The following is a 21,563-nucleotide window of genomic DNA, read 5'->3' as shown; positions in this document are numbered from 1 at the left end:
CCAAGCGTACAATGCTAATGTACCATGAGCGAAAGTGGAATAAAGTATGCAACCACTACAGGCAAGTGAGACAGTTCTAACATGACTTGGTTAGATAATATTTCACAGCCAATTTAAAGCATTTAGTTATGGTATGTTTCAGTAGTAGATCCCTGTTGCTTTTTGGCATTTCCCTGGCACTCAACCCTTTCTTTCAAGGCGTTGTGTATTCCTGCATTTATCCAACAAAAATGTACTGTAATTTAATTATTTATGCTCTTAGTGGCTGTTTCAAGGCATTTATGTTTAATAACATAGTAGGTATCAGTAGTAGGATTTTAAATAGTAGATGAGAGTTAGAAATTCAGCAGTAAAAACCAGGTCTTAATTCCACTGAGCAGGTTCTTAGATTGCCATTTACATGCATTTACACCATGCTGCCTGGTTTGACATTCTGGCTTGTTCATAAACCTGATTTGCTGGGTTCAGATGGAAGGACAAATCACAGTTTTTGTGAAACCAATGCTAGAAGCAGAAAATGTTCCCTCTAATGCGTGAAGGGGAGGGTGCATTATGCAAGGCTAAGGCTCATGCTAATAATGGTGAATCAGAGTTTAATGTAACATCTGAATTTGCCCCTTTTTCCCCCTCTGTGACCCAAAAAGCCAGAAGTGTTGATTAGATGGCCCGGCTTTGGGATAAGCCATCTGTCTCTTGTGCACATTCAGATAGTTCTGGCTGAGACTCTGTTCCCACAAAACAAGTTTTATAGCAAATTGATATTTCTGGCTTTTGATAATCAGTAGAACAAAGCTTAATGGCTCCTATTTGCCCAACATAGGTTGCAAGTGCTACCGGAATGCTCACATAGAATCAGGTTGCAGGAATAATCTGAATCAGAGATGGCCAACTGGTGACCTGTGATCTGCCTGCATCCTGACATTCTGTCTTGCAGCCTTCAGAAGGTTTCTTGAAAGAGCAACGTTTGCTCTACTATATGCAAATGGATTAAATATTTTCAGAAAAGACTGGAGAGCAGCCTTAAATTTGAAAATGAGTCCCAGTCTAGCAATTAGGGATGTGCGTGAACCAGAAAGGGCGCCAAGCCGGTTTGAAAGTCCAGCGTTCGAGCCGGTTCAGAGGTAGGGGGATTCCTTTAAGGGGCAGGGAGGGTGCCCTTACCTGCCCTGCCACTTTCCCCCGGCCGGTGCTCTCCCCAAAACCGCTGGTGCGGGGCTGCAGTGTACCTCCTTGCAGCCTTGGTCAGCGTTGTATCAGAAGTGGCTGATGTGCGTTGGCCACTTCTGGTACAACACTAACAAGCAGGGAAAAGCAGAGGGAGGGATAAGTGCACCCTCCCCGGCCCTTATAGTTAGCCCACCCCCACCCCCTGCCTTCGAACTTCCCCTACCTGGTTCCATGTACATCCCTAGCACTGGCAACGGGGCGGCAGGAAGGTACGCTGCTGCCCCAGCCGACCCTTTGCTAACGGAGCGTCGGTGGGGAGAAAGCAGAGGGAGGGGTAAGTGCATTCTCCCCCCCTTAAAGTCAAACCCCCCCTTGAGCCGGCGGAACAACTGGTTTGGAGGCCCATAAAGGGCCTCCAAACTGGTTCTGTGCACATCCCTAACTGGGGCTGCAAGGAGGTACGCTGTAGTCCCGTGCCAGCAGTTTTGGGGGGATCACAAGCAAAGGAAGAGCAGCGGAGCAGGTAAGGGCACCCTCCCTGCCCCTTAAACGACCCCCCATCTCCCGGGAGTGAAGTAGTTTGTGCCCATCCCTACTAGCAATGGGAAAATTCCTCCAATTACAATCACATAGACCAGGTAATGCTGCTTTTTGACCAAATGCTACTTTTATTTTGCAGTGTCAATTTTGTGACAAAGCTTTTATGAACTATTCCTTCCTGCACAGTCATCTGCAGCGTCGCCACGCAGAAGAATCATACATTGGTGAGTTCTGAAATAAAGATAATGTAAACTTGCAGAGTTCTTCTTTGTAGCCCTTGGGTAATACTATTTTGAGGAATAAATTACCAGGCCCTGCAGTCTTCAGGAAAAATTTCGAAAAATGTTCTTGAAACTCCTCTGTAGGAAGAACTGTGCTTCCCAAAATCTAACTGCACTGTAAGAAGAGCTCCCCCTACCCCCCGCCCCACTTCAAATCATCAATATGTTTTTCTTTCAAGCAGATCAGAAGGGAAAAGCACAGACGGATAAATTACAGGAAGAAATCAACAAGCTAAAGGAGCAGCTACAGCTTACCAGTTCTCAGTTAGAAGCTGAGCAACAGGCTCATATAGTCAAACTGTCTAAGGTAGAACATACTCTGTATCAATACTCTATCTCTAGGTGCTATTCAATAATATCACAAGCAATGAACTACAGCTGTGATCCTGCTTACACATGCTTTAATCAGATAGAGTAAAATAGGAATGGAACATTAAATGGCTCTATTTCTCTCCCATGCAGCCTGCAGCATTCATTGCCTGCTCAGTGCATGAAGCTAGGCCCTGGATTATCTTCACAGGGTTGTGGTCATAAGTCACTTAGGGGCAGAGCTAATTTTGATCAAGAAATGCAATGCAAAGACTGTATTATAGTTTTGTCAGGTTGGTGGTCTGGAGGTAGTCAGGCAGCCCTACAGGAAGACATGTTGGAGGTTATGTAGGCAAATGGGGATGGCAGCCCAAGATCAGCTCATTCTGTACCTGAGGGATACATTGCTCAAACTGATGACTGCAATACCATCCTCTGGCTAGGTGCAGTGGTGATACTGCAGCATGGCAGAGAGCAAGCTGATGTTACCCTCCTCTGGCAAACTGCTAATGAGTCCCGCATCCAAGATCCCAGACTCCTGAGTAGAGTTGAGTTAAGATCAGAGGCTCGAGCAGGTAGTCAAGCTGAGGTGTATGAGAAATTGGAGGGCTGCAACAGCAGAAATAGCAGAGTCTATGCCAGAGAATTAAAATCTGGATCATAGTGCTGAACAAGAGCTAAAGTAAAAATCAGAACTAGAATGAAGTAGAAGCATGAGAACCTGCTAAAACTGTGGGGAGGGAGGGAAAGGAGCAGCATAGAGCACAGGCCTCGGTAAATGGAGTCAATGACATAGCAGGGAAGCTCAGGAAGTATAAACAGAAGTAACAGTAACTGGTTATTATACTAGCAAGCAAACTTTGCTTTCTCAGAAGGAATTGGCTATTTTCCACTGCTGAGCAAAACGCCTGTAAGACTGAAATATTTTAGTCAGGAGAGACTATCAGCCAGAATACTTTCTTTTCAATAGAAAGCAACCTGTATAACAGCCCCTGAAGTGCCCTGTAGTAGCCTACCAGGTTGCAGGTTTCTCAGGCAAGACCTTTGTGCTGCTTTGAACTTCTGTATTTGTAGAACCCATAAGAAAATTCCAGAATTACATTGTTAATTTCAGGAATATGAGAAACATAGATCAAAAGAGGAGGAGATTCGGCAATTATTTCACAAGTGGAAAGAAGAAGAAAAAGAGAAATTGGCCAGTGAATTGGAGAAGGTGAAAGAGATGTTTATGAAGGAGTTTAAAGAGTTAACTGCAAAGAATACAGAATTGGAAAATGTAAGTAATTGAAATATGCCATTTCAAACAGCTGTGAAGTGAGGTTGGCTTGATGGCTTCTTGAAGCACAAGATGGAACCTTAGGTGAAAGGCCCATAAGATTTTCTAAACTCTATCAGTTGATTGATCTGTTTGTTTGTTTGTTTGATTTGTATGCCACGTTTTTGTCCATATAAGGACCCAGGGCAGCTCACAGACACTTAAAAAGTACAGTGCAAAAGTATAGAATACAGTTATGAAATGGAGTATAAAATGGAAGCAGCAGTGATAAAACAGGGCTGTAACAGAAGCACCTCCCTCATTGCTTACCTGAGATCAAACATTTTGTGAAACAACCATGTTTTCATCAGATACCTAGAAGCCAGAAGGGATGGAGCCAAACTGGAGGGAGTCTTGATGCTACAATGGAAAGGTGGCCTGGCCTGGCCTGTCACAGCTCCCATTCACAGTAGTGACAGACACCAAGGAGGTGGGACCAGCACTAACCTCAGCACTGGACCATGTCACTGGGCCAAAATCTGAGGCGGCAGGACTGGTCCAAGCCCTTGACTGTGACACTGGACTGGAGCTTGGGGAATCTCCGGGGCTAGAATTCTCCCAAGGATTTTTCCTCAGGGCCTGGGCTTAGGATTGTACACAATTTGGTTCGGTGCCTCCTTTGGGAAGCATCAAACTGGCTCAGGCAGTCACAGCCAAACCGGTGCAGCAGGGCCGGAAGCAGTTCCCTTAAGGAGCCGGTACGCAGGTCCTAACCTACTGTGCTGCCACCCCGCTGCTTTTCTGGCAACACCATGCTGACCACGCAAATGGTTCTCATGCATGCATGCACATAGACATGCACATATCAACGCCATGTGCGCAGGCTGCAGGGAACATGCTGCAGCCCCTGTACAGCCATTGCTAGGGCGAGTGCCTCATCCAGAAAAGTGGTGGAGCTGCAGCAGAGCAAGTAAGGACCTGCTTAAGGGAACCTCCTTAAGGGAACCTTAAGGCTCCTTAAGGGAACCTCTCCCTTTCATGCACATCCCTATCTGGGCCACTCGTGCACATCCCTATCTGGGCTCTCTGGAATCCAAACCCACTACAGAGCCGGCTTTTCACACACCATCACATCTCATGATGTCTGCATACTAGTGCCATCAACAAGCTTAACAGGGGACGGGTAGAGTGGATGAGGAGTACCAGACTTTAGAGGGCTGTCTCTTTAAGGTTTCCCCTCTCCAGGTAGGGAGCTAGAGTCCAGGAAAGGTAGTTTGGGCTCAGGAGTACTTGAGGGCTCAGTTTGTCTCCAAGGAGTGTTGAATCAGCTTGTTCCCTCAGACCCCGCCAAGGTCTTACAGATTTGCCTTGCCTCGTGAGCAACCAGGACTGGACCAAAGGCCTTGTCCTACATGCATGCCAGTCAGAGTCAGGAGGCATACTCACATGGGGCAAAGTCCCTTCCCTGATTCTCTGAATGGGTAGAGAGAATTATATGGGGGTAGGTAATCTTTTAGATATCCTGGGCCTGAACCATGTAGAGCTTTAAGGTATAGCCATCTTCTTGAATAGCATCTGAAAATCAACAGGGATCTATTCATAGATCTAATTTCACTGCAAAGGGCTAAAATAAAAGTCTCAAACTCTTTTACCCAGACTCAGCAAAGAACCCCCCCACACACACACCCCACTGTCTAGATGAGGAACTTTGAATGCAAGCAGGTACTGCATGATAGTCACTTTCCCATTGCAGCAGCTGCTGCTATGGCATGCATGGAGTCTTTTTAAAACAACAGTTATAATCAGTAGTTTGGGAGGGAGAGGAGAGGGCATTATCCTTTTCTCCCCCTCTCCTCCTCTTCACAATCCCACCCCCTTCACAATTATTGCTTTTCTAAGAAGGATTCATGCATGCATCCTTGATTGCTGAGTGCACACACAGTTGGATCAGGGCCAATGTTTAACAGTCTCTGTGGATGCATTCCTAAACATTCAAGAAAGTGGTTTGATCCCCATTAGCGGGGGGTGGGGGGCATAATGCACAAAGAAATGTCAGATTCAGCACCACAAAATTCAAATTCTATGCTGAAATTACAGAAATACAGTCCTACACAAGGTGCAATTTTTGGTATGTTTTCTAATTGCTCAGCTTTTAATTATTTTCTAATCCTTTAAACAGAGCCAGAGTTAAACTAATATGTTCAATATATGTTTGGGCTAAGGTAGAATGTTACATTTTCATGTGAAAACTATTGCTATGAATGTTAATAAACCAATATTAAAACAATGCAGATTATACCTTACATAAATTATCAAAACTGCTGCAAGACATGCAGTTCTGAATATTTTTCATACATGTTTTCATTTTGCATGCTTTATTCTGAATTTTGCTATTTGGGATTTTTTTAGAGTTGGAGTTTTTCTGTTTTTGGTAAGTGGCAGCATAGTGGAAATGGGATTGGCTCCTGATAAGCAGTAGCAGTGTATGTTTAGCGGAGGTTATGATGGAGCAGCATGTAGTCTTTCTGGATTCAAAAGCTTCATGCTTGTGAACACTTGTTGCAATCCTGCTAGAGGCCATATGAACAAAAAAGCAGGCTTCCAGCCTTGCCTGAATGAGGATTGAGCACAAACACCAGAATTTTGTATTACTTCTTGGGGGATGGGAGGAGTTTTGTGTTTTACTGGATTGTATCCAGTGGCCCTGACCTCACTGTATGTGCAGGCACAGCAGTCAAGGCTACATGCACAAAAACCCCTTTAGAATAGCAGTAATTGCGTTCAGAAGCTTGTTTCCTTCAAAGAATTATTGCAGCTAACTATTAGTGTGGACGTTAAATATTTAGCCTACCCTAGCAGCCACAGACAATCAGAACCTCTGATTGGGTCAGCAAACCCAGCACACATGTGGATAAGGGAGCTGAGGACTCCACTGCTCAGACTGGGAGCCATAATTGGGACCTTCCATCCTACCATGGAAGGTCCTCTGATGATGATAGTTGGTTGCACCAGCAAGGGTTGGCATAGCAAAGAACTGGATTACCTGACATAATCATGATCCTTTATTTGGTGAGTGCATGGGGGGAGAAAACAGTTATCCCTGAGCAAGAGGCACCTTGCCCAGTGGTGGATCTCTCATATTAAGCAGGAGGAGAGCAACTGTCCCTATCCAGTCCCAGCACAGCATTCTTCCTGTGGCTGTTGCTGGTGTCTACTTTATGTTTTGTTTTTAGGTTGTGAGCCCTTTGGGGACAGGGAACCATCTTTATTTTTGATTTATTTTTCTATGTAACCTGCTTTGACAACTTTTGTTGAAAAGCGATATATAAGTAGTAGTAGTATCATGTGCATATTGATAAAATTGTCCTGAAACCAATCCAGCACTGGGTTTCCAAGAACTAATTATATTATGTAAATGCAACTAGATATTATAGACAGTGGGAGAATTCAATATAAAAGAATCGAGTGAAAATATCTCACTGTTCAGTCACTATCTTTTCTTGTATTTACCTACATAAGGCATCATAGATCAGTCAAGGAGCCCACATAATGGACTGATATATGGCGAATTTTGAAGTATCTTATGTGTATCTTATGTGTTATAGAAATATTTTAAATGATTTAATATGTTTATGGTATGGCAATTGTAATACTTTGCTAATTAAAAAAGATTTTAGCTGAATATGCTAGGTGTTTACTTTTTTTTAAAGGGACCTATGTCACATTTCCATTCTCTAGTACTTTCGAACAATATATCTTGGAAGTTTAATATATCTCTTTCCTCCCCTCTTAGCATCTATTAGAAGTACAGAAGTCCAACAAACACCTGAAATCTAATTTAGGCACATTAAAAGATAGTTATGAATTTCCAGAAGAGAAACCTCAGGACACCATAGATCACCAGTACATTATGGAGCTTCTAGAAAGACAGGTAATTTGTGTCATAAATCTAAAACACAGTGATCCCAAGATCTAGATCCCTTGTTTCTGTTTATACAGGACATAGCATTAAAATGCACAGGCGATCTTCAGCTGCCATCTCTTCTTGCTCAAAGAAAGGAAGCACCCGTTTTCAGATTGATTGGCTTATATTTTTGTTATGGAGGTAAACTGTGCCTTCAGTCATTAATTGTTTTTAGAGTTTCTGGCTGAGATCCTGTGCACTTCGTGTGTGTAAATAGCACCTCTGAGCATGCGTTTTTGCACAACAGAGCCAGCAGGCACTTCTTGCAGAGCACTCTCCTGCACTCTCAGAGCCATAGTGGAAGCATATCACTGGGTGCAGAGAGATGTTTCTGCTCTGACAGAGCTTTGGACACACAGGAGAGCACTCTGGGAGAAGTGCCTGCTGACTCAGGAAAGAAAAACATGCATGTAGAAGGGAATTGACAGAGCTGCACTGTCTCCTCAGGAGTGCTATAGGATGTCCGCTTCTTTCTTTTACTAGGAATGCAAAATGTGCTATAACAGGTGTCATCAGTGGGGATTCAGCGAGCTACTTCAGACGTGTTGAAGGGCTTGGGTATGCCTAGTGGGATGTCTGACTCTTTCTTTTTGGAAGGCATATCCTCAAGTCACGTTATAAACTGCTTTTGAAGGTTCCCTCTCATTCAAAAGCAGTTTGCCATCAAGCACTGAGGACTATTATTGTGGGCAGGGGAGAAGTCGGAAACCCATGGAATTAGTTATGTGGTTCTTTGAATGCTGGATGTAATTAATTCTTAATTACAAGCTAAAGATGTTGTGAATAGATAACAGACTATATAGAGAGTGTAGCTAAACTATATGAGGCGTGTATCTGCTGAAGTCATGCATCAGGTCATGGTAACTGTTCTCAGAGAAGTGACGTGACGCAATCTCAGAGTCTGAAAGTTTTACCCAAAGGCAAATAGCAGGCAAGTCAAACCTAGCCACATATACTTCAAGGCAGGATTTTGTTACATAGACTCTGTTTTCTCCCTGCTCCCAGACAGAATTGACTTTTCTTAAGCTAGTCACATAATGTAACAATGACCTCTGTTAATTTGGTTATTGGTGCAAATGCTGTCCATCAGCAGTCCTGCATGATGTAAACCAGACAATACCAGCGTGAAGAAATCTAGGTGACCATCTTGTGCATAAAATTAGCCTATTGACACAGCCTGGAGAGCTGCAACCATTCAGCCCCACATGCTCCAGCTGAGGTGGCCCCTCTTCCCCTCCCCACTGGCTACCACAGAGCAACCTAAGAGACATCTTCCTCTGAGGGAGGGAGAAAGTGATGAACACAGCTGTCAGATGATACGACTTAAAAGTACAGCATGAACCGATTTACTTTTCAAAACCCCTTTTGTTGCTTTGTTGTATAGCTTTTTATGGATGCTTGTGGTTTTACTGCTTTTTTGTAAACCACTTGGAGAGGTTTGCTAGAAAAGTAGTATATAAATGCCAAAAATAAATATCAAGCATTGAAGTAATAGAAATTTCTCAGTGATGGTCTATTCTTAGATAGCTCATTTGAATCTGCTAGCTTGCTAAAAGCAGTGGTGTTCTTTTAAAATCTTGCCTCTTGGTTGTGCCAATGCATTATGCTCAGTTTGTAATGTCAGTGCAACATAATAGACTGTGACATTATGCCAGCACGTTGGCTCTTATACTCCATCCTATATGGCAGCCTTCTGGTGCAGCAGTTCATATCAGTTCTTCATTTATATATGCTTGTTATTTTTCATAAAAAGGCACCTTTTCAAATTATCAAGGAGTATTAATATGGTTTTCACAGGAAACCAAGTGGACTGCTAAAGTACAGGCTCTTCAGCAAGAACATGAAAATGAAAAGCATCAGGTAAAGCTGCATAGTAATCTTATACATAGAGTAAGCTTATCTGTAATTAAATGAAATAAAAATAGACATTATGTAATATTTCTTCAAGGACCTAATAACCATTCAAAATGGTTGTTTATAATGCACTCTTGTTAGGGATAATTTATATGAGTATTGCCACTGAAGTTCTATCCAAACATTGCATACATAGTCCTTGTGTTGGAGCGTAAAGTACAGTACAGTACCTTATGTTGTAATGTATAACTGTGCAACATACTTGAGTAGTCTTGATTCAACTCTTGATTAATTTGAGTGCTCATGAAATTTAAATTATAGAAAATAGTCTGACACTTTGAAAGTGTCTGTTCCATATGATTCAGTCACAGCTCTGGGTGAGGTTGCAGGATCTATCAAGTTTACTAGACAGCACTCTTAACGGTGCATTGTATGTAGGACTAAGGTCCATACTTTGAATTTTCAGATTCTTACAGTAGTGTGGTTTGGGAGCTGGCTAAAACCAGGTGTGACTTTACCTCCCCGTGCAGATTTCTTGAGAGAGAACTGGGCTGGCTGAACTGCACAAAGGACCCAGGCAGCCATTTAAGCTGGCCATATTTCAGGGGCACAAATGAAGGATGACATGATCTGAGATGTGTGCTTCAGGATCCAGGTCTCAGAGTATGCTGGGGCATGTTTTTCAGTTATATGTAGCTGTGTAAGAGACTTATAGGCATCATCCTGTATGACTTTGCAAGGGATCATGGATCTCTTGGACTATGCAGTTGCTAGGAATCGTTTTCTGCCGGCTCCCAGAAGCCGCCTCCCCCCGCTCGTGTTTGAGTCTTCAGGCTTGGAATTCTCACTCTTGTCATGCTCAGGTGCCTCTTAGCACTGTGAGCTCTCCATTTTTGGCACATGAGCACAGGTCACTTAGTTGACAGTGGGCCAGCTGCCCCTAGATTTGGCTACTAACAAGCAAATTGGAAAGGGGATCAGATGCACGCCCTCCTTATGTTGGGATACCCTAAGTAGACCCCAGAAGTTAATTAAAGCAGGTTAACTTCCAGTCAAGGCCACTCTGCATTCAGCCTCTCCTCCTTTCATAAAGGATAGCAGCAAGTTAATGCTCCAATTAACTCAGCAGGAAGTACGCAGGTAAGGCTCATGGAGGTAACTCTCCCTACTCACAAAAGAGGTTGAGTCAGTGATAAGGACCTCGAGATGCACCCATTAAAAGTACTGATTGGATTATTGGATCCTCTGTCCATGTAGATTTCCCCTTCTCACGTCTGTGCACTCTATTGTCATGACTATCAGCCTTGGCTTACCTCGGCCATTCATACATTGTTACACTTAGGAAGAACGATCAGCAACAATGGAATCCTTGCAGATTCCACCCAGCACACCTATTTTGCAAAGAAGGTCAATAGGAATGTTGGCCCAAGACATGAACTTGGATATATCAAGCCCCAGTTCCATGCTCCAGTGTGCTCTTTGCGTACCATCTACCCTTGAGTCACCAGCTGCTTGAGCGATTTACTGTTCACAGGCCATCATGCCAGGCTGTGTCCAGTTATCTGTGCCACTCTCCAAATCGGCTTTCTTACCTAGCCTGATCTGCTCAGTCTTCCTTGCTAACATAGAAAGCTGGTCCTATGGAGGAGGCACCCTCGTGGATTCACTTCTATCGTCTAACCCCTCTGATCTTCTTACCCCTGGCTTTGACCTGAGGAAAGAGTTCCTTCAGTTGTTCCAGGAGGCCCAAGGTCTCTTCACTGAGATCAGGTGATATGAACATTTTCCCCTCGCTGGGCCCAGCTCTATCCCTATTCCCCTTTCTCAAATCCAACTGCCTCCCTCTCTAAAGCCTCTTTCTCTTGCCCACCTGGTAAGATATACAATTACGATTTTAAGCTAAAATGCTGTTTTGCAGTTGAACATATCTTTTAATAGGATTGCTTTAACCATCTATTTCTTTCCGTTGTATCCCTCCCTCCAATAAACGCTTCTCTTGATTTTTGAAACTTCAGCCTTGCCTCAGTCCAGTTATTTCCTGGGTCCACAACTTTGTGTAAATTTAATCTGACATAGAACTGCCCTATCCAGAGCTAATTTCTCCACACAAAGCCTGAACGCAGTTCTTGGGGTGTTTACCAATCACCCCGGGGCAGTTCCACTAACACAGTATAGCCAGCCAAGGCAGAATAATCTTCTCTGCCAGCCCTTCAAGAGAGTGTGGTTCATGCCAACTCTTGCTCCTTCAGCAGCCATATCATCCATTTTCTGAAGAACTACTGCTACTAACTACGGATATTTATATACCACTCTTCAACCAAAGTTCTCAAAGCAGTTTACATAGAACAATAAATAATACATAAACAAGATGGTCCCCTATCCCCAAAGGGCTCACAGTCTAAAAAGAAACATAAGACAGATACCAGCAACAGGCACTGGAGGGATGCTGTGCTGAGGTTGGATAGGGCCAGTTGTTCTCCCCCTGTTAAATATAAGAGAATCACCACTTTAAAAAGTGTCTCTTTGCTCAGTCAGCATTACCTCTTCTGTTTCTTCCTACATAGTCTGAGCTGCTAGAACGTAATGTAACCCAGTCCAGCTATGGCCAAAGGTGCATAGAAGCAAACTTCGGGTATTTTTAGTTGGATGAGAAGCTGCATATGCAAAGAGGTCTCATTCATTCTTAATGTGACCTCCAGGCTGCATCTATAGAACCCCTTAAAAAAAAAAGCTAAAACCCCACAAATCTGGGAAGCAACACTTCCCCACCAAAGAGTAAATAGATGGAATTATTGTTCTTTAAAAGGGGTTCTGGCTGCTCTGCATTTGTATTGACTCTGAGTCAATATCATCTTAACCCAAAGGATCTTTGTCTTGTTTCTACAAACCCTTATCTCCTTACTAATGTTTAAGTGGAATTTTTCATAATTTTATTTTGCTTCCTACACCATTTTTCAGGCTGTGTGTGTGTGTGTGTGTGTGTGTGTGTGTGTGTATGTTTGTATGTATGTATGTGTCCTCCCTACTTGTGCATGGATGTCTGTTTATTTTATTTATATCACTCCTTTCAACGAATATGCTTAAGATTGTGGGGATGGAACTCCACCTTCAGACTCCAAGATGTGCTGGACACCAGACTTGCACAGATACTGGCTTTTCTTTTCTTGATAGAATGGATAGTGAACTCATTGATGACATAATGAAGTACAACAGCTGCTGCGCTGTGCCTACGAGCCAATATGTCCAGCAACTTCACCTTCTCACTCAAGGGCAACATTTTGCGAGACCTTTTGCCACTCCCCTCAGCAGCGCTTTTCACTGTGTGCTTTCTCATTTGGACTATGGAGGAAGGAAAAATTAGTACAGTGATGTAAGGTACAGTACAGAAATGGGGCAAGACAACCCCTCCCCCCCACAAAATTGATAAAGGACAGGACAGTGCAGTAACTGATAATTAAAATCAATTTTCAATGCATATGTATTTAAAATCCATTTCTGATGGATACAGTACAGTACTTGAGATCAATTTTTAATGGATACAGTACAGTATTTAAAATTGATTTTCAATGCATACAATTTTTGAGTACAGTACTTAAAAATGAATTTCAATTGATAATTCAATTTTTAATTGCAATTTACATTAACTACAACAATATGGTAGAGTAATGTAATTAATTACCAAGATTAAATATTGTTTTCTTTAAATATTTTAATTAAGTATTATTTCATCAAAATTAAAATTAAATTTATTAACGTGATAATTAGCATCTCACAAGAGCTACCCAATGCTGCAAGAGGCTCCTCCAAGAAGCTGCACAGGAATGGCTGGAGAAAGGCTCCTACAGGCGTGCAAAGGCTCCACAGAAATATGTCCAAAAAGACTCTAGAGCAATAGCTCCTAAAGGCTGTCAGTGGCTCCTTAAGGACACCAAAGGCTACCCAAGGCTGCCAAAAGCTCTTTAAAATGTCTTTTAAAACCACAAAAAACACAGAACTTGCAGGCCAAAGCACTCCTCAGAACTCCTCTCACAACCCACTGGAGGTGTGCATGGAATGGATTCCACATTCCATTCCGCGCTCAGAAAAGAACGTGGATGGCTGGAACATTGCAAGTTTATTCCGTCTGCACAGCCGACATCACCGGAACAAACTCGGAACGTTTCAAGTGTTCTGTGTGTTCTGGCCATAGGGAACAATGGGGAACTCAAAACACTCAATTGTTCCCCATGTGTGGCTCCTAGGGAAACCAAAGTGGTTTGGGTGGTAGAGTATGATGGGTGCTGTTTACCACCCAACCCACAAAATAAATGGGCAAGTGGATTAATTTTTTTAACCTTTCCTCCAAACCCCTATGGGGGGTTTGAGGAAAGGTTTTTAAAAAATGTTTTAATCACTTGCTTGCCAATTTCTTTTGTGGGTTGGATGGTAGGTAGCACCTATCATGCCCTACTACAGAAGCCACTCATGGGTAACAATGGGGTGTTTCGGGTTCTCCATTGTTCCCTATGGCCACAACAGTTTTGTATTGGAATTCGCAGTACTGTAGCACTCCCATGTAGATGTGGGTATTAGCTGAAGAGTCCCCCTGGCCTCAGAGTGCTGGCCAAGATGGGTGATATCCAAATGGCGTGCTTGACCCATCTGTTAACCTCACAGACAGGCGGCCTATTATGTCCCCTTTTTAGCCCTGCAAAGACTCACTGGGCTCTTGCCTCTCCTGCAGCCCTTGTCCTGGACTGGCCCCTCATCATGGGCCGGGTCTGCTTTATATAGCCCGTGCCACGTGGGACACTTCTCGCGAGACTTCAGCCTGGCTTCTAGCGAGACAACACCATTTTGACGCAGCGTAATCTCCCGATCTTCAGAGGGCCAGTTGCAATCCTTCCCACTTGTGGAGGGAACCAGGTCACCTCCCATGGGGCTCAAGAGGGGCGGCACCACCTAGTCAGTCAGGCAGAGTGAGTTGGTTGCCATTTCCCTCCGTTCTGACCATGCCATCACCAATTTCCTGACAAATGCATTTTGCAACCCTGCCTTCAAAAACGCAGAAGCACACTGTAAAAGAGAATCTGTCCCTCCCAACACAGAACAAGATACATTTTCAATCAATATTTTGGTCTTTGACCAGCATAATGCAACCAGAACATAGAAACTGTAAATCTGCTATTAAAGCATAAAACTATGTAAAGCTAAAAAGGTTTTGTAGTTAAAGAAATGAATGCTAAAGTAGTTACTGAGGACTAAAAGATTAGTTAAAAGAGCTTAAAACTGTAAAAGTTATGAAAAGCTATTGAGATAAGAGCTGCAGGATTGTAAAAGTAGGACTAAATCCTATATGGATAAAGCTATAGAGAGCTATAAAATTAGTCTAAAAGTTTAAAAATAGGGCTAGGTGCTGTAGCAGACCTGATTAACACTTGCTGGCAGTCAAATCCCAGTGAATTTTGTACTCAGCTGCGCAAAACTTGGTGATGTCATGTGATGTGGAAGGATTGCAGTCAGAGAGTAATAGGGAGGCATAGAATTAGTCTGTGCGACCAGGCAACCTAGTTAGATGCAGGAGAATAAGGGTCTTGTGGATGTCTCTATAGAATAGGCAATGGAGAAGGATGTGCTCAGTGGCTTCAACTTGCCCAGAGTCGCACAGACACAAATATTCCAAGAAGAGGATTTTCCTATATCTTCCATCTAGTTATACAACAAGCACTGCTATATATCTTCGACTCAGTGCTGAGGAAGTTAGGGACCCCTTCTAAATCAGTTTGGCACTCTATATCCATTATTTGCAGTTTGAGTAATGTTCTGGCCTGCTCATGGCCTATGGAGAGGAGGTGAGTAGGGGATAGTCCAAGTGATGTAATTTTCGCCACTAGAGCTCGTTTCCATGTGGTTTGGTAATTATCCTGTAGTGTTAGGGGAGCTAGACCCATTGGAAGGATGGATAGTATTGGCGAGTAATTGATTGTGGTCAGTCATAATCTGACCTCCACTTTTACTAGGCCTGACTCCAGTCATAGGCTGGCACTGGGGAGACATCAGGGTGCTTGGAGTACAGCTCTTAAGAATTTGGACTGGACATGCTCTAGGGGGGCCAAATGAGTAAAGGGGCCTAGTTGAGCACCATAGAGAAGTTGGGCCAGCAACTTAACTTCAAATAATTTGAGGGATGCGGGTATATATTATCCTCCTGTTCAAAATAATTTTGGGATAGCAGCAGCAGTCCTCTGAGCATTTAGTGTAATGTGATTGCCATGAGCCTGCCTGGTGCCAGAAGCGTGGAAGACCACCCCTCAGCTATTTGAAGCATGCAACTTGCTTGATTGTGTTCCCATTAATGTGCCATGAGTCTGTCTTTGATCTCTTGGCAAAGATCATAACTTCTATTTTGTGGTTGCTAATTTCCAGTAGTTCCTCCCTACAGTATAGAGTGAGGGCTGTCAAAGCTTTTCTGAGAACTATGGGGGTCCTTGAGATTATTGCTACATCATCTGCACAGGATGGAGATGTATTTCTCGGCAAGCTTGTGGGGTGAAAGTCCAGTTTATTTAGGTGACTCATCATGGAGTTTATGTAGAAATTTAACAGAAGTGGAGCAAGTATGCAGCCCTGTTTGATGCCCTTACGGGTTGGGATGTCACACACATTTCAAACACAGTACTTTTGACTGAGTACACCTTGCATTGCAGATAGCAGAGCATACCAGTGAGTGAAGCACAAGTTAGTCTCAAGGCCAGACATAGACCTCATCACAGCAATCACCAAGAAATATTACACACGCACACAGTCAGAGAGCTGCCACTGTCCGTTTCTCGTAACAACACTATCTCACAAACAAACCACAACTCGAGGAAGGCAGGCACCCAAGTTCTGCCTTTATCAATCTGAGTTCCAACAAAACCAGATATAGCAGCAGTAGCACAGCATATTATACTTAGTGTTGAGAAAAGAAAACCACAAAATAAAACCTCCCTTCCTTCCATTCTGCCTCCCTGCCACAGAGAGACAGCAGTCAGTACTGAGCGAGATAGAGAGATGCACCAATAGTCTGACAAAAAACAAAGCTTCTAGTATCTTATGATGAGAAGAACTCTTCTTTCTTCTCTTCTTCTCCTCCAGTGTATATCCCACAACATTGCTGCCTGCCTTGTCTGTGTCTGGATAATAACACCATGGCCTCAGATTGGTGCTGACAGCCTGACACATGAGTCTGGGCTCTGGTCTGTCATCTTATCATTGGCCATGGCAGTGGCGTGAGTGTGTGTCTGTGTGTGTCAGCTGCACTAATGGGAAGACTGTGACACATCTGTTTTTGGGGTTGGGCAGGATGCAGCGAGCTGCCAGTGGGTGGGAGTGACCATGAGTCACTCATTCTCCATGGCCAGCTCTGGATAGTATGGATGTGCACGAACCGGTCCGGAGGCCATGTTGAAGGCCTCCAAACCGGTCCAGAACCTGGCCGGTCTGGCGGTCCTGCACGGGGGGGACTCTAGCTTTAAGGGTGGGGGGGTAGTACTTATCCCTCCTACCGCTCTTCCCCCTCCGGCACTGCACTTAAAAGCAAAGTTTTTGGGGCGGCAGCATTCCTCCCTGCCCCCGTTGTTGCCAGGAAGAAGAGGAAGTTACCAGCACACATGCGCCCGTTGCAGCAACGTGTTACGTGTGGGTCGCGCGCATGGCGGTGATGGGCGCGCACGCGCCACAAGAGGCGCGTGCGTGCTGGTAACTTCCTCTTCTTCCTGGCAACGATGGGGGCAGGGGCGGCAGGGAGGAACGCTGCCGCCCCCCAAACTTTGCTTTTAAGTGCAGCGCCGGAGGGAGAAGAGCGGCAGGAGGGGTAAGTACTACCCCCCCACCCTTAAAGCTAGAGTCCCACCCCCCGTGCCAGACCACGCCTCCATGGTTCCGTGCACATCCCTACTGGATAGCCCAGCAGGGGGAGGTTGGCCTTCAGGAAGACCAGCTGCTCCACCATGTTAGCATCCATGTGTTTGTGATGGGGTGTCACCATGTCCCCGGCCATGGAGAACACCTTCCCACTCTGGATACTGATTGGTGGGCACAAGAGGAACTGTCTAGCAACCATCGCCAAGTCCAGCCAGACTTGGTGGTGCGTTACCCTAAACTGGATTGGCTAAGTCTCCTGGCCTGCCACCAGCTCCTGCAGGTACTGCAGGACTGCTCAGCACTGCTATAGGGCTTGGTGGGCTCTTCCCATTTCTCTGGCAAGCCAACAAGGAAGCCCTCTGTGAACCACTGGATGGAACACTCAGGCGGAACTTCCGGCTCCCTTGGGCCTGCCAGGGACACCACAATGCTGGACCAGCAAGTGATGGTGATCCTGCTGCCAGGGGTGGACTGTGCACTAGCAGCAGGCGCCCCAGCCTCCTCTTTTCTGCTCGCCTAACCTGATCAACTAGGAGGGCCCTCCACCTGGGCAGCTGTTAGGGATGACAGCTTTGCCCTTCATCATTGGATCACATAGGCAGGACAAAACATGCTCTGCTGATGCACCCAAAAGGATGTCATGAGCTGATCCACCACTCCAGTCTTCTGCCGACCTGCCAAAGTAATTCCTTCCTCTGTAGTCAGCATGGACTGGAGCTGACTCATCATCTTCCCAAGGAGAACAGTGTCAGGCAAAGCCTAGCTCCGGGTTGCTGCCCCTGCACAGAAGCTGTTAGTGGCAACAAAGAATGGCTTGAGTGTCGAGACAACTTCAGAAATGAGCAACCAGTCTTAGGTAGATAGGCTGCACACTTACAAGCCACACCTCCTTGCCAGGGCATGGATGGCCAGCTCTTGCTCCTGCAGGCACTGGAGCAAGAGAAAGGTGGCGTTCTACCAGGTCAGAACATCCTGAATAATCAGATGTTCAGGTAGACCCAGCTCAAACTGCTTCTTCTTGAGCATATGCCTACCCTTTTCGCTCAGGTGGAAGTAAGCTGCTATCTTGCACCACCTCTCCACAAGAGCAGCCATCGTGGCAGCACACTGGTGCTCAGAACCTCCGGCAGGGACCACCTGGCGTTTGGTCCACAAAGGTCAAGTGCATCCCGCATGACCAGGTTCAGAGTGTGCGCCACACAACAGATGGACACAAACTGAAGCTGTTTAGCTTCCTTTGTTATTTTTGCTGCAGAGGCGTATCTAGGGAAAATAGCGCCTAGGGCAAGCACTGAAATTGCACCCCCTGTCCAAACATCCGACACCCATCTTTCAGATAATTTCACCATAATATCAGCTCAAAAATACAAGTCAAGCTCGTTAATCTTTTAATATTTCAAAAACAATTTAGCTGTGGATGTAGCCAGACCAAAAGGTACTGGAAAACTACAAATTTCAGTATGCTGGGGCTCATGAAATACCCAAATATTATGTGGAGGTGTACTTGGAAAACTGTCTAATTCTCTACTGTGCATTGACTTTTCCCTATTTACTCTGAAAATAATTAGAGGATATGCAGAGTAAACTGTGTCACTGTTTGGAATATATTCTAGTATTTCAGAAAGACAGTTAAAATGTGAGAAAGAGAGCAAGAAACTCCCAGTGGGCCTTTATACTAAGGATTTCACACTGGTTCAAAGACAAACTCACCATTAATAGCCATATTATTAAGTCATCACATTTAACTCACTTATCACAAGAAGCAAAGTAAGAGCAAATGAATACAATCCTAGCTCATAAGCTTCAGATCAGTATTCACAAGCCCTGATTCTCTGTACATAGTGCCAAACTGAATATATGTACAGTGACTTATATTATATTAAATTTTTAAAAATACCTGTAGCCCCTTCGGGGGCTTCCTAAAGGCTGTGGGGTGGGTCTGCAAAGGTTCCCCCTCCCCTTGCTGGCCTCTAGGGCTTTGCAGGGACCATTTGAGCATGTGTGGTGGCCATTAAAAAAAAAATTTTTTTTAAATGGCCACTGCAAACAAAATGGCTGCCATGCATTCTCAAATGGCCTCTGCGAGGCCTGGCCTGACCTAGGGCCTCACAGAGGCCATTTGAACATGCAAAGTGGCCATTTTGTCTTCCGTGGCCATTTTTTTTTTTTTTTAAATAATTTTTAAAAATGGTGCCCCCCTTCAAGTGGCGGCCGGGGCATGGGGCCCTGCCTGCCCTACCCTAGATATGCCCCTGGTTTGCTGCATTGTCAGTCACAATGGACTGTCGACGAAGGTTTGGCTGCCTGGACAGCCACCCCTCCACTTGGCGGTCTGTAGACACAGACAGCTCATCTGCTGTGTGGTTAGTGTACAGCACTTCCACATGCAGCACAGCTCACCTGAGCTTTGCTGCATGAGAGCGGCTAGCCATGCCACCACCAGCAGCTGTCCCCTCACTCAGTGTGCCTCCCACTGGGGCTTGTCCACAGATCCACAGTGAAGTGCAGGCTAGTGTCAGTGCACGCAGCAGCCTGATGGAGAAATTCCAGGAATTCTGGGTTCGTTTAATGAGCAGAGTCCCTCACCAGCCATCAGGTTCAAGCTTTTATTGATCACGGCATGCCGGGTGTCTCTCTTCCAAGAGCACACCCTCAGGCTTTTGGCAAGAGTCTTTTATACTGTTTACAATACAGGCTATAGGATTGAGTACAGAGACTATCAGAGGTCAAAGTTTCATGGTATACACCAATCATACTAGTTCAAGCAAAATAAAGCTTAACTGTTGGTAGACAAGGTGAACCAATTACAAGGCAGAAACCAGCAATAATGCACCAATCAGCTTTAGCTGTGCTTATGCCTAGTCAGGCAGGGCAAGCTATGGTCAACTGGTGTTTATTTCTACTCAGGCAGGGCAGAGTATTGTTTCCAAGAAAAGGGGCCCTTGTAATGGCAGAGTGCAGAAACTTGTGACCTTTAGGACTTATGTAGGTTAGCTAGGTGAAAGGGGATAGATTTTCCTTCATCAAGCCCCAGCACAGTCTCTCGGCATGTCCAGTACAGGGAGGGCACCACCCTCCTGCTGAAGGTGGTGAGTGAGGGGATGTTGTAGTCAGGGGCAAGCAGTTGGAACAGCTGGCATAAGCCGGCATTCTCCACACTTGGAATGGTTGGTTGTTCAAAGTGATCATCTCGGCAGTGGCCCAGGTGATGAGATGAGGCTTTAGATGACCAGACTGCTTGTCCACCTGCATGCACCATGAAGGCAACTTTTTCTGCTTGGGAGCAGGAGCAAGTGCCTTGCTGCTAGTCAAGGGCACATTAGGCCTATTGCTGCCAGCAGGCAAAGCGGCCCCTGGGTTATGCTTTTGTAGGTGCTTCACCATCCCTGACGTCCCAAAACACTTGGGGTTCAGCCCACTAATGACTTGTGCCTTGCAGTTGGGCAGGGGACTAATGTGGCCTAGTATCTCACCCAAACCCACCCTTCTGTCCTACAGTCCTACTAGTACCTACCTAATTCCTCCCTTCCCCAAACTAGGCCCAGTTTAAAGAACTCTTATGTTCTGTAACCTGACCAAGGCACGCTGGGCTCTTACCTTCCAGCATCTTCGGACTTCTGGTGTCTTTGTTTAGAGTCTGGCCAGATGTTGCACCTGGAGGCACTCTCAGACCAAGCAGAACCCAGTACTCAACAGCTGTGGGGAGGGAGGGTGGGTGGGCACCAGCCAGGCAACCACCCTCACACACCAAAAAATGGAAAGAGAGAGAAAGAAACACTAGGGAAACAGAGAGAGCCTGGGCACTGGCTGGGCGGAAGTCACAACACATCATTGTACAAAAACAAATAATGAAGTGCAATCCAAGCACGCACACAGCAGCAGCATAGGTGCAGCTTGGTATGCAAAGGGCGGGGGGGGCGGAATCCGCACATCACTCCAGTTATTAAAACTACTGGAGACTGGCTACAAGGTAGAAGACAAAAAATCCACAGAAAGAAAAAAATAATTCCAAGCAGCACCTAGTAAAAGCCACTGGGGCTGCTGGTACAATTGAAAAAAAAGAAATGAAAAAATGGGTTGGATTGGCAAGAAAAGAAAAAAACAGATAAGCCCCACAGGCCACCCACCTGTGCTGAGCTGCTATAGTCTCTCTCTCTCTCCCTCTCTCTCTCTCTCTCTCTCTCTCTCTCTCTCTCTCTCTCTCTTCTCTCCTAAAGGATCAAATATGGCTCTCTATGCCTCCAAGCAGACCCTTAAACAGATTTTGAAAATCCCTCTTTTGACTTCCCCCTCCCTCTGGGGTCCCCCC

The 21,563-nt window shown here is 45.0% G+C and overlaps 1 protein-coding gene across 6 annotated transcripts in view; it reads left to right on the top strand.

The window, feature by feature from the left end:
• The window catches only part of DZIP1 (DAZ interacting zinc finger protein 1), a 70,323-nt gene that overhangs the window by 20,669 nt on the left and 28,091 nt on the right, over positions 1-21,563 (top strand). For 4 of the 6 annotated variants that reach the window (XM_053310139.1, XM_053310141.1, XM_053310140.1 and 1 more), the window contains 5 exons: positions 1,847-1,931; positions 2,168-2,295; positions 3,412-3,573; positions 7,346-7,483; positions 9,314-9,376. In XM_053310139.1, the coding sequence (XP_053166114.1) occupies positions 1,847-1,931; positions 2,168-2,295; positions 3,412-3,573; positions 7,346-7,483; positions 9,314-9,376 (576 nt within the window). The remainder of the gene's footprint in view (positions 1-1,846; positions 1,932-2,167; positions 2,296-3,411; positions 3,574-7,345; positions 7,484-9,313; positions 9,377-21,563) is intronic. The other 2 variants (XM_053310142.1, XM_053310138.1) reach the window with 1 other exon arrangement.

Source organism: Hemicordylus capensis, chromosome 3 (assembly GCF_027244095.1).
Source record: "Hemicordylus capensis ecotype Gifberg chromosome 3, rHemCap1.1.pri, whole genome shotgun sequence".
NCBI lineage: Eukaryota > Metazoa > Chordata > Lepidosauria > Squamata > Cordylidae > Hemicordylus > Hemicordylus capensis.
The sequence above is the reverse complement of the archived record's forward strand: the minus strand, read 5'-3'. Positions and strand labels throughout refer to the sequence as shown.